Raw genomic sequence first — 15799 nt, forward strand, 5'->3', positions numbered from 1 at the left:
TCTAAAAATTTTTTGAATTCTTTTCGTTTTTTTTCTTTTCTTGGCATTTAAACATAGCTTTAGGGTCTTTTTGGTATAATTTTTTATTTTCATTTTCATTTTCTAACAATTTTTTATTTTTCATGTGTTTGGTATCATTTTTTAAACTTGTTTTTATTTAAAATAAACAAAAACACCCCCCAAAATCATTATAGACTCTTGAGTCTACTATGGATTATAGTCAAAAACGTTTTCATTTTTTCGCTCAAGTTTAATGATGTGCTCTTAAGCCCTCAAAGTCAAGGGTAAAAGCATCATTCCGTACTTTAATTAGAATGACAAGTCCTGACCCCTTCTACTTCTTCTTCCTGCAGCCCCACCCATCCCCAGCCCCACCCCTTGCTGCAACCCAAACAACCCCACCCGTCCCTACTCCCTACTGCAATGTAGGAGAACTAAGTGCAGAACTCTGGGAGAGTCTAAGAGAGATATGGAAAGTAACGATACTTTGCCAATTTCAGATCTCCCATCTCCGTTTGGCGAATTTCGTGGGAATTTATCTGATTTGGAACTCCGAGAGACCGCTAATGAAATATTCGTCAATGCTTGTAGATCTTCCAGTGGAAGGACATTAACTTTCATTCCAAAATCAGAGAAGAATGAGATGGTCCCCGTCTCCGTCGTTGCTGTCTTATACTACTTCTGTTTTACCTTCTTCTACTTCGCCTTCCTGGCAGAGATCACTCACTTCAACTGTTGCTAGTAAATTTAAGAAGGCATTGGGGTTGAGATCTTCGAAGAGTCTAGGAAAGGAGAGTAGTCTGTCAAAGTCGAAGAAGCCTGCCACTGTTGGAGAGCTTATGAGGGCTCAGATGGGGGTTTCCAAGCAGATCGATTCCAGGATTACGAGGGGCTAGCTGAGAATTGCTGCAGGGCAGGTGAGCTCTATTTCGCTTTTTTTTTTTTATTTTCTTTTTATTGTTTCCTTAACCCACACTCCCCCTCCTCTCAACCCTAACCCACCAGCTTGTCTCCCCCTCTTATTCTTCTTCCTACAACCTACCGCACACTACCCCCCGCCTCACCCTACCCTATTCCCTCCATCCCCATGCTGTCTGGCAGCCCACCCATCTACCCGGCTTTGTGTTGATTTGGAGGAATTTCTTCACCTTACAGTTTCTGTTGATTTGGATAAGAAGATGGGTTATGGGGGAATTTCTTCATTTACAATTAAAATTTATTTACGCATAATTACTTTCCAAACGATTTCTTATTCTGTATTCTATTTTGTCTAATGGTTACCAAACAGTTTTCATTTTTTCTATAAAAAAAGTTTTTTATTAGTGATTTTTTAAAAATAAGCTGTAAATAAATTGAAAATTGATACCAAAAAAACCTTGGAAAAATTTTGGCCAAGCTTAAATATTTGCTACTTGACTTATAAATCTAGATTTGAATTTATTTAATACTATTTATCAGTCCAATGTTCAGTTGTAAATAAATAAAAATTGTTAAATAGTTGAAACCTTTATCTTTTTCGAGTCCGAGTCCAACTAAGACGGACTATCTATAAATATTCGAAATTAAGTAGAGACTTGTCTTCATCTTTCATTCCGATTTGAATTGATGGGAATTGATCGGGCTCAGTTGAACTCGATTTAACTTTGTGCACTAGTATTGTAGGCGGAGGAAAAGGTTGGACCAAGAGAGTGAATTGCACGAACACAAAGTGTGCAAAAGTGGACAAAACAATAAAATGAAGAATGAAATTAAAAAATAAATAAAATAGGATAAATATGGGTTAAAACACTTCTCTTCAAGGATGTGTAATAATACCAAGTATTTGCAATCTCTTCAAGGATGCAATGAGGAAAACTCCAACTCTTCTAGGATGGAGTGAAAACTCTTCTAGATTTTCAAAAGGAAAAACATAAACTCTTCTAGGTTGATGGAAAAACTCTTCTAAGTTTTTCTAAGGCATAAACTCTTTAACGTTCAAGAACACATCTTGGTTCAAGGGAAAACGCTTATAGCAATTTTTTTTCACAAATCTCTAGTCCTCCATTACAAACAAGATACCTGGCCTTTTATAGGCAATTCAAAACCCCAAATTCTCAACAACATCTTTACCGTTGATTCTCAAGCCATTGATCCTATGGTAGAGATTGACTCGTTACATAGCTTAAAAAGAAAGCAAATGATATGAAAAATCCACTATATAGTGGGCTGAACCAATTAATAAATGTTTGATCATTGATACTTGTTCCAAAGTCTTGTATCTTGTTCCAATGCTTTGATGCAAGCTCCAAGATCTTGATTATTGTTTCAATGCATCGATTCTTGATTTAATACATTGATGCTTGTTTCAATGAGAAGACCCAAAAAGAATCCATACTGGACTTTGTAGGGACTTGCCACATCATCAAAGACTAAGAAATGAAGAGACACTCCAAGAAATGGACTTCAAAACAAGACTGGGTGGACTGGACTGCGCATGCTCTGTAGAAAATGCATATCTCCTTCGATATAGCTTCGTTTGACATGATTAAAAAACCATTTGAAAGCGGACTCAAAGGGCTATATCTTTCACACTTTGAGTTTTCTCTATATCGCAGTTTAGGTAATCCAAAAATTCCCTTGAATTTGGTATATGTGCACAGATAAAATTCTGGTGACAACTTTGGGTTACTACTTTGTTGGCCTTGATCTGTGGTTCGTTTTAGACCAAGAGTTGATACTGGGACTTGAGTTGGATCTTGGGCATGATTTTGAAATGGGGCCTTCATGATGCGGACTGGGCCTGCATCAGCTAGAAATCAGAATCGAGGTGAATAACCTACACGAATTGATTATGAGGTTTACATTTTTTTTTATTTTTTTTTAAATTCTGAGTCAAATAAACCCATTCAAATCGAATTTTTATAACCATAATGATAGCAACCGCCAACAAATACAAAAATACTGAGAGACATGAGAATGGTGTGTGTGTGAGAGAGAGAGAGGAATGTGCCCGGGAAACAAGGGTCCGTGTGATATGATCAAGGTTATCAATACTCGAGCTAAATGGTTGAGAATCATTTTATATCTATCTTTATTCGTCTTTTTTAAAAATTTTCTTAGTATATTAGTTGGGTTGCACACATCAAAGGATGTAGCCAGTGTACGAAGGCTCCCACCACTATAGGGTTTGGAACAAACCATAGGATCTGGGTTGGGTCTTGTTTGGCACTTTGGCCCAAGAACTGTTCTAAAACTAACCCAAGCCCACTGTAGGCTGCTATTCTCTTCTTCTTCAAGCTACATTACTTTCTTCTCAAATTTTCCTAAAGTTGCCTGAATAAGCAAATAACTGTAGTAGATCTTCTTGGTATAAATCCAAACTGATTCTGATACAAGAGTTATTTTTTTTGTAGCTCGCTGTTGCAGGTGCACTACCTTGGACCGACCCAAACTCGTTTGGGAACCCAGACCGAGTTCTGGGTCCAAATGTCGATTTTAGTCTAGTAGATATTTAGGATTTTATTATTTATTTTATTGGCATAATTATGTAAGGAGATCTTTAATTTGGGTTTAGGATATGTAGGAATAGTTTTAGCGAGTTTTAAATTGTTAAGAATCCTATTATAGTTGTTTCCTTATTGAAGTCTGTTTCTTTTATTATTTATATCCTTGTAAAACAACTTATTGAGTAGATTGAATAGAATGGACTAGTTATGGTTTGAGTAGACTGCGTGGCTGTGCGTGTGCACTCTTCTCCCCCCTTCTTCTTCTTATGTGATTTTCCCTCTCCCCTGCAACTTCTTTCCTACTGGCCCTCCACCAATTTGTTGTCAAAGCTGAAGGATCCAATATCCTTCCCTATCAATCTCCCTCCATAGTTCGAGAATTTGCGAGATCTCGACCAAGATCTCCTTTTTTTGGGAGGTCGAGTCGAGTTGGTATATGAGTTCTCAAATTACATTTTCTCGGTCGAGATCTCGAGTCGACCCAGATCTCGACCCATCTACTTCTTTAAAAGTCATCTAACTCGACAGATTCGATATTTCTGGATCGAGTTCTGCCCAAAAGCTATTTTCTTCCCCATTTGAAGGCTGTGACTTATTTTACCTTTGGATTTCAAGTTGTAACTTGCGGGAGAGTTGATTCAGCTGCACATTTGATGGATTCAGCTACACATCTTCAAGATTCATCTCAAATTTGAAGGATTTTTCAAAGCACTGGGTTAGGTTTTGGGCCCATATTCTCAGTCCCAACACTTGAGTTCGACAATCAAAGCACTTGGTCAGGTTTTGGGCCCATATTCCCAGTCCCAAATCAGCCACACCCATACATGCCTGAATATGACAGTAGCAGTGGATCTCACGCCTCATGGCAACAGCTATACCCTAGGATAGAGGACTTGACATATGCTGATGACAACTCTTATATGCTTGCTGTGGAGCACTATATGCAACAGTGCAGCAACACTATGTCATGGGAAGATTATGTGGCACTACTTGGGACTGAATACTTGATTCAAACTCAGTTTATATGATGATAGTTGTAACTTGTAACATTGTTAAACAGTTTGATGTATCACTTTAGCATTTCTAATGCTTATTTTAGTTGTTTAGCTATTAATTGAATGTTTTGCTTGCTTTCTATTACTAAATTATGTGTAGAGTAGGGTATTTTAGTATGTCGTCGCCTACCAACTTAAGGTCCGAAGTAAAACTCCTATTTGGATTTTGTTTTTGCAAAATCTGATAATGTCATTGTGTTTAAATGGCCTAAAATAGGCTGAATACCAAATTTCATATCCAAACTAGGTCTAAAACCCACCGAGTTGAGGTTCCGAGTTGAAAAAAAAAATGCACCAACTCGACCGAGATCTCGGTTTTTCCCAGGATCGAGTTGGGGTCGAGTTCCGAGTTTTAGTACCTTGTCTCCCTCATCCTAAGGCATTAACTGAACCCCCAACCCAATCCTCTGATTATCACAACAACCCTCTCCAGTCTAGAAACCTAATCCCATCTTCTTCCCTTACTGCTGCAACCCTATAGGATTCTACCCCAAAAAAAAATAAAAAATTACCATTGATTCCCTCTGCATCCGCCAACCCCACTCCATTGAAACCCCAACCGACACCAACCCTAACCCTTGCCTTAAAAAAAAGGCCATCTTTTGGTGAAACCCCACACTTTGATATCAAATCCAACCCAACCAGAAACCCAGAATCACCTTCACTGCCCCCCACTCCTTGGTTACCCTGACCTCGATTGACCTACTTTCGAGGGTTCCGCTAAAAAAGAAAAAAACAAAGTGAAGAAAAGGAGAGAGAGCAAGAAGCAGAGAACCAAAGAAACCAAAAAAAAAAAGAAAAAGAAAAAGAAATCATACCTGGTTTTTCCTCCTTCCCTCTGCGAGTCGAATCCCATCCTCTGGATTGGTCGGCTCCCTCGCCTTGTTGCCATCCTCCGACAGTCCAAAGTCGCTGAGCTTCCCTCTTTCCTCGATCTTCTGAGAGTGAGTTCCACTCAAACATGGTATCCCTCTCCCAATTTCCTTTTGCTCCTTTTTCTTTAATTTTTTCCTTTTTATTTCCCTAACTACTCCCTTTAAGCCCCACTTACTCTTTAGCCTTATTTTCTTTTCCAGATTTACCCCCTTCCTATGTCATCCACGTTGTGTTAAAAAGAAACAATTGTTTTCCTTTTATGCCCCTCTCATGCCCTATTCCACCTTGTCCTTATTTTAGCCTCAATTCCTAGTTTGCCATCCATCTTTAATTCTTAACCTTATTTCATCCTTATTCTGATGGCCCAATAGCCCTTAAAGATTTATTCACAGCAGAGCTGAACCTGAGACTACATTATGGAGGTTGATCGATACGATTTACTCCTCTCGATTAGAGATGGTTTCCATAAATTGCAAACAGAACTTTGTAATCTCCATACATGGTTTCTTGATTTGAGGACAGGTTGTTAGGAGCTGGCTGATATTAATGACTGCTTTAATGATAAGGTGTCAAACATGATGCAATCTACAGAAGGCGGATCAGAGGTGGCCAACGAACGTGACGATCAAGCCAAAGTGTATGGTCCGATCAATGTTGCTATTGAAGAATTGATCGACTGTCTGATTTCGGTTGTGAAACCTAATGATCAGATTCCCATCGAAGAGACGTCGTTTCCTAACGGCCATTAGAAGATCATGCCGGTTGATCATGAGATGCGCTGGATCATCGCCTCAAAGTCAATATTTGTCGATGCCGATCAAATGGTTCTGATTCTCTCGTTTTACAATTTTTCTTAACATCGTGTGAATTGATGCAGGTGCATTACCTTTGACTAATCCAAACCCGTTTGGGAACCCAAATCAAGAACTGGGTCCAAATATGGATTTTAGTCTAGTAGATATTTAGGATTTTATTATTTATTTTATTGGGATAATTATGTAAGTAGATCTTTAATTTGGGGTAGGATACGTAGGAATAGTTTTAGCAAGTTTTAAATTGTTAAGAGTCCTAGTATATTTAGGATTTTGTTATTTATTTTATTTGGAATAATTATGTAAGGAGATCTTTAATTTGGGTTTAGGATACGTAGGAATAGTTTTAGCAAGTTTTAAATTGTTAAGAGTCCTAGTATAGTTGTGTCCTTATTGAAGTCTGTTTCTTTTATTATTTGTATGCTTGTAACCAACGTATTGAGTAGCCCCCTTCTTCTTCTTATGTGAATATGTGATTTCCCCTCTCACCTGCAACTTCTTTCCTACCAACCCTCCACCACTTGCTCTCAATCATTCTAGAGTTCCATGATCTGACCTGTGAGTTCAATTGTGTTGTAGTACAACCTCCAATATCTCCCTTGTGCAAATTATGGTTTAGAAAGGAGAGCTAGAGCTGGGAAGAAAAGAAATAAGATAAAGTGGTAACTGAATTTGGTGTTCTGTAGTTTGCACGAAACTGAAAATAATGAGAGTGAAGACTAGAAGAATAAGAAATCAAAGTTGTAATAGAAATAGAAGAACATTAGGAATGGGGAGGAAAAACAGGTATGAGATACTCAATGAACTACCTAACCAGTAGAAAATGTGGAGAAGGAATAAGAAGAGTGATACTTATAGAAGAAAAAGACAGTAATAGAAGAACTATCAACTTCATTAGCAGTGGCAAGAAGAATAACTAGGGTAACATGGTGAAGTTGCTCTACCAAAGATTGGAGTTCTCTTTTGTTTCACAAATTAAGAAAGGAACAATATTATTTTATATCAGGCAGTGGTCTTCCCGCCCTTCAATAGACCATAAACAATTCACTAATGACTACTAGACTTTTGCTGACCTCACAATACAGCTGACTATGGTAAGCGCATGTTACTAACTGAAGCTGAATTAAAGACTAATGAGACTATACTATAGTTGTCAAGGCATTGCCCAGGTGACCGCCTTGGCAAGTTGGCATACGGGCGCCTTCACAACTAGTGTCGCCTTGGTCGCCTTGCGTCCAGGCCTCCTCCAATGCCTTGGGGCGCCTAGACACTGTGATAACTACAGACTAAGACAAAACTCTAGACACATTATTAACGAAAGTGGAAAATTGTGAGATACCCCTGCTGTTCCAGTATAAAGAACTTTAGGGCATATTTTGCTAAGCTTCTTACGTCCTGCTTCTTGCATAGAAGCAGAAACCCAGAAGCATTTATTGGGGGGGGGGGGGAGGGGGTTGTTTCTCGGGCTTCTCTGCTTCTGGCGGAAAGATTCCAAATTCCATCCTTCTCAGTGGGTTTGCATTAGAGTTTCTCAAGTTGAGTAGCTAGCTGCTCAGAATCTGAACTGCAGAAGCCTGAGAAGCTTAGCTAAATGTACATTTAGGGAAACAAAGTAATATGTTTTTGGTTGTTTTGCCTTGTAGGCTTCTCTTAGTAGCATGCTTTCTTTCACACTCAAAAAATAATTTTCTCTGGTTTCATAATGCGAAGGGTTACTGATGTGACAATGACTTGGTTATTTTAGGTGTCAAACAGAAAGTAATTGAAGAAGAGACTGCAGCTGCTGAAGTTGAAGTCACCGAAGGAGGTGGGGAAGTTGAAGATAGCAAAGGAGATGCAGAAGTTGATGATACCAAAGGAGGTGGAGAAGTTGAAAATAACAAAAGAGGTGGAGACGGAACTACCAATTCTGATGCCAATGGAACTGTTTATCAGGATGAGGAGACTGATAAGAGTGGAAGTGATGGGGAAGATATTGAAGAAGAAGAAGACCCTTCTGCATATATGGAAGCTCCTCTCACTGACATAAAAAAAGAAAAGGAGTTTGAAATATTTGTTGGGGGACTGGACAAGGAGGCAGTTGAAGAGGATTTGATTAAAATCTTTGGGGAGTTTGGGGAAATTCAGACTGCAAGGATAGCAAAGCATCCAACCACACAAAAAAGCAAAGGTTTTGCATTTATTCGTTATGCTACAGTTGAGCAAGCCAAGAAGGTCCTTGTTGAATTGAAGGATGGGATCGAGGTTGTACATTTTGATCTTCTTACGCCCCCCACACACTTGTATGCTTGCTTTTATGTGCCTTTGTGTTTCCGTCTGACTCTGATCACCTTGATAAATTACATTGTTTTATTGCTATTGTAAGGTGAGGGGCAAGCGTGTTGGTATATCTCCGAGTCAGGACAATGATACGCTTTATATGGGCAACATTTGCAAAACATGGACAAAGGACCAAGTACGACTCAATCTATTGTGTTTTTTTTTTGGTCCAGCTCTTTACTTGTGTTACCATTCGAAATGCATTTGGGTGCTATAGGTCACTGCATATGATCAGTCACCATAAATTTAGAATTTTACATTTGGTTTCATATTGTCACTGCAGGTGATGTCCCTGTCACTGTCTTGTGTTTACGTCTAATAATGTTATGCTTTTTTCTGGGTGCAAGGTACTCGAGACACTGAAAAGCTTTGGGATTGAACAAATTGAGGAGATCTATTTACCTGATGATCCCAAGATTGAAGGAAAGAGCAGAGGTTTTGCACTTTTGGAATTTAGTACCCACTCTGATGCCATGGCAGCTTTTCAACGGCTAAGGAAGCCGGATGCTGTCTTTGGCTGCGATAGAAGTGCTAAAGTTGCTTTTGCACAGTCTTCGATTCATCCCAGTGAGGAAGCTCTTTCACAGGTTCGGTATATACTTGTGGCCGTAATGTTATTTCCTTGGCTACATACACAAATAGTGTAATGATGATCTCTTCATGTATTATTGGCTGCAATGATTAAAAAAATAAAATGAGATTAAATTTGAGCTGACATTCTTGCATACAATCTAGTTTATGTGGGATTATTTTGTTAAAATAATCTGAAAGAGAACCAAATGTTAATTTCGTCATAAGCTTCTGGTTTGGATTTGCTCAGTCTTCAGTTCATTCTTTTTTTTTTTCCCAAAAAAAAGAAAAAAGAAAAAATCATTTTCTCTCTCCCCTCCATGTTGTATTCTGGTGTTCCCCTTGATTTTATGTCGCCTAACTGCTTTTTGAGTTGAATGAAGGTTTCTTCATTGATGGAAAAAGGAGTTTACTTCCCAGTTATCTTTGCTACATCTTCATACAAGTATACAACCAGAATGTATCATGGTGGCCTTAGACATTAAAGATAAAATAATCTGAAATGCAGATCTCAGACTTATCTGATCAGAACTAAATTGTTGGCTGCTTTATAATTGTTGGTAGATGTCATTATTTCTTCTAGTATGCTGGATTGATAAAAAAAAATTTATGCTTTATGGGTAATATGCAATTCTTATGGCACAACATTAGGCATATTTAATTCATGAGTGGTTTGTATCAACACCACCATGGAAGACATGTGTGGAGCCTTCTCTGGTAAATACATGTTTCTATAAAGTGCACAAGATTTACTCTTATGCTGAAGGAAGTGCTCTGGATGCTTTATTTTGGTGTTTGATTTCTCTTAGAGAATTCCAACCAATAACAGTTGTCTTTTGTCCTGTTGCAGGTTAAGACTGTATTTATTGAAGGTCTGACTGATTCTTGGGATGAATTGAAAGTGAAGGAGCTCTGTAAACAGTATGGTGTAATAGAAAAAGTTCAATTATCTCGGAATCTTGTCAAAAAACGAAAGGACTTCGGTTTTGTTACATTCACTTCTCGAGAAAGTGCAGTAGCTTGTGTGGAGGGTATCAATAATGCTCAGATTGGTGAGGGTGATGTCAAGGTACTATGTCCTGGACCTAGAATATATTTGGCATGTGAAGTAGCATAATCTTAACAGTTGCTCCTTGTCTTAGGTCAAAGCAAACCTAGCGAAGCCTCAAAATAAGGGCCGGCTTGCAAAGCGGGGGGCTCGAGGTGGTTTCAAGGTTAAGGAGGGTGTAAAGACTGAAGAAACTGGCCCATCAAAGGCAAAAGATCATGCAAAGTCCAAGGGGGCCGGAGGAAAGGGGAAGAAGACTCTTGTGAAGTTAAAAAATGTTAAAGGAGGTAAATCACACACACCCCAAGGCAATCAGGAGACTCTTCCAAAGTTAAAAAATGTTAAAGGAGGTAAATCACACAAACCCCAAGGCAATCAGGGTAGTCAGGCACCGTCCAGCTCAGAAAGAATAAGTCGGCCAAGGAACAGACAGCCTCATAAGGGTGAGAAACGTGGTAGGAGAGACATGGACACCGGTCCCAGTGACCGGTCATCAAAGAAAGCTCGTGGTATTTGCTCAATTTAATACCATAAACTATTCATATTAGTTTAATTTTTTAACCCTTCCATGTACTGTTACATGATGAACTCAATAATGATGTTTTTGCCTTCAAATCTGTAGGCATTGTGCATGGTAGACCACCATACAATAGTTTTGGGAGCCGAAGGAACAAGTCTCACTCTGGGAGGCCAAGGCCAAACTACAATGCGGCTTCTACCACCTATGGGAATTCTTATGCGCAGGGGTATGCTGCATCTTCATCTAGGTATCAGGGCCATACATATGGTGCAACTTCTGGGTCAAAGCGTCAGTTTTCAGATATGGTAAATTCAATTTTCTTTTTCTCTTCAGTATCCAGTTCTGACTTCGTAGTTGATTGTTGATTTGATTGTGTGTAATGATAAATTTCAGGAACCTCATGCTGGATACCTTGAACCTGCTGCCCGCAAACAAAGCCGGGATCAATATGGTTTTGAACCAAGAAGGTTTGTCTCATCCTGGCTTCACAACTCAACTTTACATTTCAAGTCCTCTCCTTTTACTGGTGCATAATGATTTGCTTTATGAACAGACCTGTTGGATATGATCTTCAAGGGAGCAGAGGTGCTGCTTATGCTGGAGGTAATGTCTTGAAGCCAATATTTTGGGTTTTGCTGGTTCTTGGCATTTTTATGGACTCATTCTCATCATTGCAATTTAACACCCCCCTCCCCCCCCAAAAAAAAAAAAATAATAGATAAATAAAAATCTTGTCATTGTGACTCTGCACTCTTGAAATTCTTGTGAAACTGGAGATGAGTCATTCCAACATTATCACTCAACTATGGAAGGCAGTCAGATGAGGCAAAAAATTATTGTTTTTCTGTAATGCTGTTCATAAATTTTCCCTTGAACTTGGATTCATTATTACCAACTTTCACAGCTTTGACTAATTTTTTTTTGCTATTTGTAAAACTGGAGTCAGTTTTTGTTCTTTTTATTGGGACCCTGGGCAGAGGTTTGTATTTCCATTCTTTTGCACTTGAAATTTTGCTGGCAGTCTGGTGTTTTGAGGGTTGATGTCTTGTAATATGTGCACTGGGTTGTGGGCCGACTCCGAAGTGCTGTTAAAAGCCCGTAGGGCAGCAAGGTCATTTTATGTGAAGAGGGAGATATAGAGATTTAGAGAGAGGGTGCTAGTGTACCCTTATTAACCTTGAAATGACTTGGAGGAAAATTATTAAGGTTTACATGGGGGTAATTTGGGAAATTACATCTCTTTGTTTTCCCTATAAATTGTTGGCGATGGGGGGTTATTAGGGTTTTACGGGAATTCTTTGTAAGAATGGATGAGGACACGAGCAGGTCTGCCAAGGAGGTGTGAGGAAGAGAGCTTGTAACCCTTTCTCTATTGCTAGTGAAACTGCTTGTCTCTCCGTGGACTTAGGGCCTTAGGCACCTTGCTAAACCACGTATATCCTTGCGTTGTGTGATTGATTGCTCTTTCTGTTCGTTTTCTGCATTGTGTATGGGATTTCGTTTCTACACTCTGAGCCCCCTTGGGAGGGTTTACTAGCACCCTCTCTCTATATCTCTCTCCTCTTCACATAAAATGACCTTGCTGCACTCTCATGTATGAAACCTTTCTGTCACACCTCATTGGTGCATTCCACTATGCTGCTTGTGCAGAGAACCTTCTCTCTTAATTTATTATGCTTGTTTGGATAATGACTTATTTCACTTGCTGATCATTTCTCAGCATTTTTCTAATGAACTGAGGCATTCTCCTCCGATGGAAATTTTTGGAAAAAAGGGGCAAACTAAAAATAAAAAAAACCAAAATGATGAGTTTCCTATTGGAGAGATAATCATAGCTTTCACTTTTTTTTGTGGTCTCTATTAGACAACACTTCATTTCTGACAACCAAATGTAGCCTAAATTCAGAATGTTAGTCCTAGGGTAAGTTTCCTGGTGCTAACCACTCTTTGTTAATTTGATCATGCCTTGTTTTGACTTTTTATAAGCTTTACTACTTTTGTGCAGTTGCCACAAGATCTGTAATCCCACCTTCTTATGGTCCCGACTATTCAAGCTATGCCAGATATGAGGTCGGTCTCTCTCTCTCTCTCAGACATGATGGTCCATGTGATATTGAATACATGTCGATGTAACTAACATAGTTATCAAGGCGTCGCCATGGCGTCCAGGCTCCTTGGACTCCTTGGGCGCCATGGCGGGTGCCTTGCCGCCATGGCAGTGTCGCCTTGAATTTTGCCCCTCTAAAACGCCATGGTCGCTTTCCCGCCTTGATAACTATGGTAACTAACCAAGTTTTAGTCACAGCAAGCATGACATGTGGCTCAAGAGCGAGTCCAATGTTTCAGTAATAATACAGTAGTACCTCTGGATTTAAAATTACCATGTTTTTTTTGTAATTTTGGTGACTTTTCATGGACTTGTCAGCCACATGGCATGTATTAGTGGTGACTGCTGTGATGGGTCAGTTCGAAGTATCAATAGAACTAGTGAAGTGCCACTCATGTTGGCCAACTAATATTGGTTCTAGACATGAGGTCTAATGAGAAAATAAGTGATAAATGTTTACAATCATAATGTGATGAGTTAAGTGCGGAGCCTGGACCCATGGAGCTTTTTCATGTGGTTCCACGAAGGTTAAGAAAAAACCTTCTAGCCGACTTGTGTGGTCAGTGTCACTGATTTCTTGTGGGATCTAGAAAAGAAAATGGCTCTTGATGAATGACATTTAACTTGCTCATGTTGTCTGGACCCTTGAAAATATTGAATCCCTCTTTACCGGTTCACAATTATGGGTTGATTTCAACACAGCTGCCTTCATTCTAGTAAGCCTTGTCCCAACTAATTGGGGTTAGCTACATGAATCTCAATGCATGTACTAGTTCTGTCAATTTTTACCAAGGGGGGGGCGGGGTTGTTTGACAATGCATTGGATTAGTGCATGTAATTATTATTTATGTTGGCTTTTTTGCTTTCTTATCCCTCCACCCCAACCAAAATTGACAAGCAGGACAGTGGCAGTGGTGCTGGTGGCAGTTACGTGTATCCTAGCAGTGCAGCATATCCACCTCGGCGGGCTTACTACTACTGAAAGAGCAAGATCTGCCAATGATGCAGCATTACTGTAATGCTGCATTGTCTTCTTGAGGATCTGTTCAAGGTGTTGGGTATCATTATGCCTTGAAGCAAAAGAGAGTTGGCACTGATGCAAATTTTCTTAATTTATTCTTGGAAGATCAATTTTGTTCTTTCGTTGGTTTTATTATAGGTAATTGGTAGACGGCTTATTTTTAATTGCAGGGGTGAAATTGCTGTGGTCTTGTAACGGCTAAATCTTGATCATTCTTAAATTTTTAGGAAAATTTACATGATTACTCAATGGGTTTCTTTTTACCAAATTACTAGCTCTATTTTTGGTTTAAACCAAATTACTTAAAAAAAAGAGTGGGTATTACAGAACTACCTGAAACAGTATCCTGTAACTTTCCTCACCTAGTCTTTGACAGTCTTTAGAGTACCATATGAGTCTGTCATGGGATGCCTTTGTTTTAAATAATCGGAGATGAAAAGGAGCAGCAAAAAATGTTAAAAAAAATGACTACCCTGAGGCCTGACAATTAGTTGTGGCAAAGCTTTAATCACCCGACCCATATGTTATTGCCGGGTATGAAGCTGAGGAAGTTGAGAACTGGTTTGGCTTAGTTTTTTGAGTCGTGGAAGGTCAAAAACGATAATTCCACTGGGAGCTTTACGGATTATCCACAGGTGTTTCTCTGGAACGGAAATTGCTGGAGTACTGGAGTGTTAGTTTTGAAAGTTGTAAACAACCACTAGTTCGGTTGGTTGGTTGGTGGTTTGCCAATTGAGTGCATGCCCTCAAGAGGTCAGGGATTGACTTTTCTGAATAGCAAATTGTAGATTGTTGGCCTGACCCTTAGCTTATAATTGGCCTATGGGCCTTGAGAAGGATAGACCAAAAAAAAACCCCTTAGCTTGTAATTGGCCTATGGGCCTTGAGTAGGATAGACCCAAAAAAAAAGCCTTCCCTTACGGAAGTATTGGCGTAGGCCCAAAATTAAATGAAGAAAAAATTGAAAAAAGGAGGGGTTGAGCTGTTTATCAAGCTTATTCCCTGTTTGGTTGGATTTTGAGTAGAGAATGATTCTGCCAGTGCCTTACAGGGTTGAGCCCATGGATCCTCGAAATTAGTAAACGTGAGATGGGTGTGGTGGTTGCGTTCCGAAAACCGAATTTAAGTGTTGTAAGGGAGATGATGGACTCCTAAGATTACAGGATATGAAGGCTCCCCCGCCCCTCCACCTCCCGGGTTTTTATGAACGAGAGCACGAGTCTTGTCTTCAAGAATGCGAGGCTGCTTCTGGCAGGAGGAACTGTTCTATGTATGGTTTATGTGAACTCGAAAGTGACACTGGTTTCTTATAGTGGACCGGTGAGCTTATCGATCTCTGAATGTACACGGATGGCAGCCAAGATCTCTATTTTCCTGTGGCGGTTTCCAAGCTTCGTATGCTCATACTAGTAATCTCAGTTCAGAAGACTGAAGACAAAGGTTAAAATCACCGGGAGGGCAGTAGGGGTCGAAGTCACCGTAGGATAAAAATGATTGAAAAATGGGGCGATGTTCTTTGCACCGCAGCGCACAGGGGCGCAGGCTAAGCCCAAACATATGGGGTGGGGTCGGGCGGTCATTCCAGCCGTTTAGGGGGACTGGGTGATCATTTCGCCCACTCTCATGTGTCTGGGTGCAGCCTCCGCTTGTGCAGAGAACATTTACCCTTAACAAATATAGGTGGTGAGGGAGGGGCATTGTTTTAGGTAGTTTGTTATACCCATCTTTATTTTAGATACTTTGATTAAACCGAAAGATTAGGTGAATAATTTGGTAAATTGAAATCCATTTTTCAGTAATCTTGTTTCCCAAATTTTTTATCGAGGAGGTAAACAAAGTTGTACAGTGAATGAAAGGGGGTTCATCCACGGTGAAAGGTTATTGACATAGCAAATGCAATAACCTCTGAGGGCACTTAAAATACTATTTGAGAGAGAGAGAGAGAGAGAGAGAGAGAGAGAGAGAGAGAATTATTGACAATTATTG

At 39.6% G+C, this 15799-nt stretch overlaps 1 protein-coding gene across 1 annotated transcript; it reads left to right on the plus strand.

Annotated features, from left to right (window-relative positions):
- Positions 1 to 6283: 6283 nt before the first annotated feature.
- On the plus strand, positions 6284 to 13869 carry LOC122654293 (nuclear localization sequence-binding protein-like; the record flags this gene model as incomplete). The annotated part of the gene is made up of 12 exons (XM_043848318.1): positions 6284 to 6293; positions 7973 to 8472; positions 8594 to 8683; positions 8895 to 9134; positions 9968 to 10186; positions 10260 to 10452; positions 10516 to 10674; positions 10788 to 10990; positions 11079 to 11152; positions 11239 to 11288; positions 12691 to 12755; positions 13700 to 13869. Coding segments are annotated over 12 exons (1878 nt in total), but the record flags the coding sequence as incomplete, so codon positions are not given.
- Positions 13870 to 15799: the final 1930 nt, after the last annotated feature.

Source organism: Telopea speciosissima, chromosome 1, assembly GCF_018873765.1.
Source record: "Telopea speciosissima isolate NSW1024214 ecotype Mountain lineage chromosome 1, Tspe_v1, whole genome shotgun sequence".
NCBI lineage: Eukaryota > Viridiplantae > Streptophyta > Magnoliopsida > Proteales > Proteaceae > Telopea > Telopea speciosissima.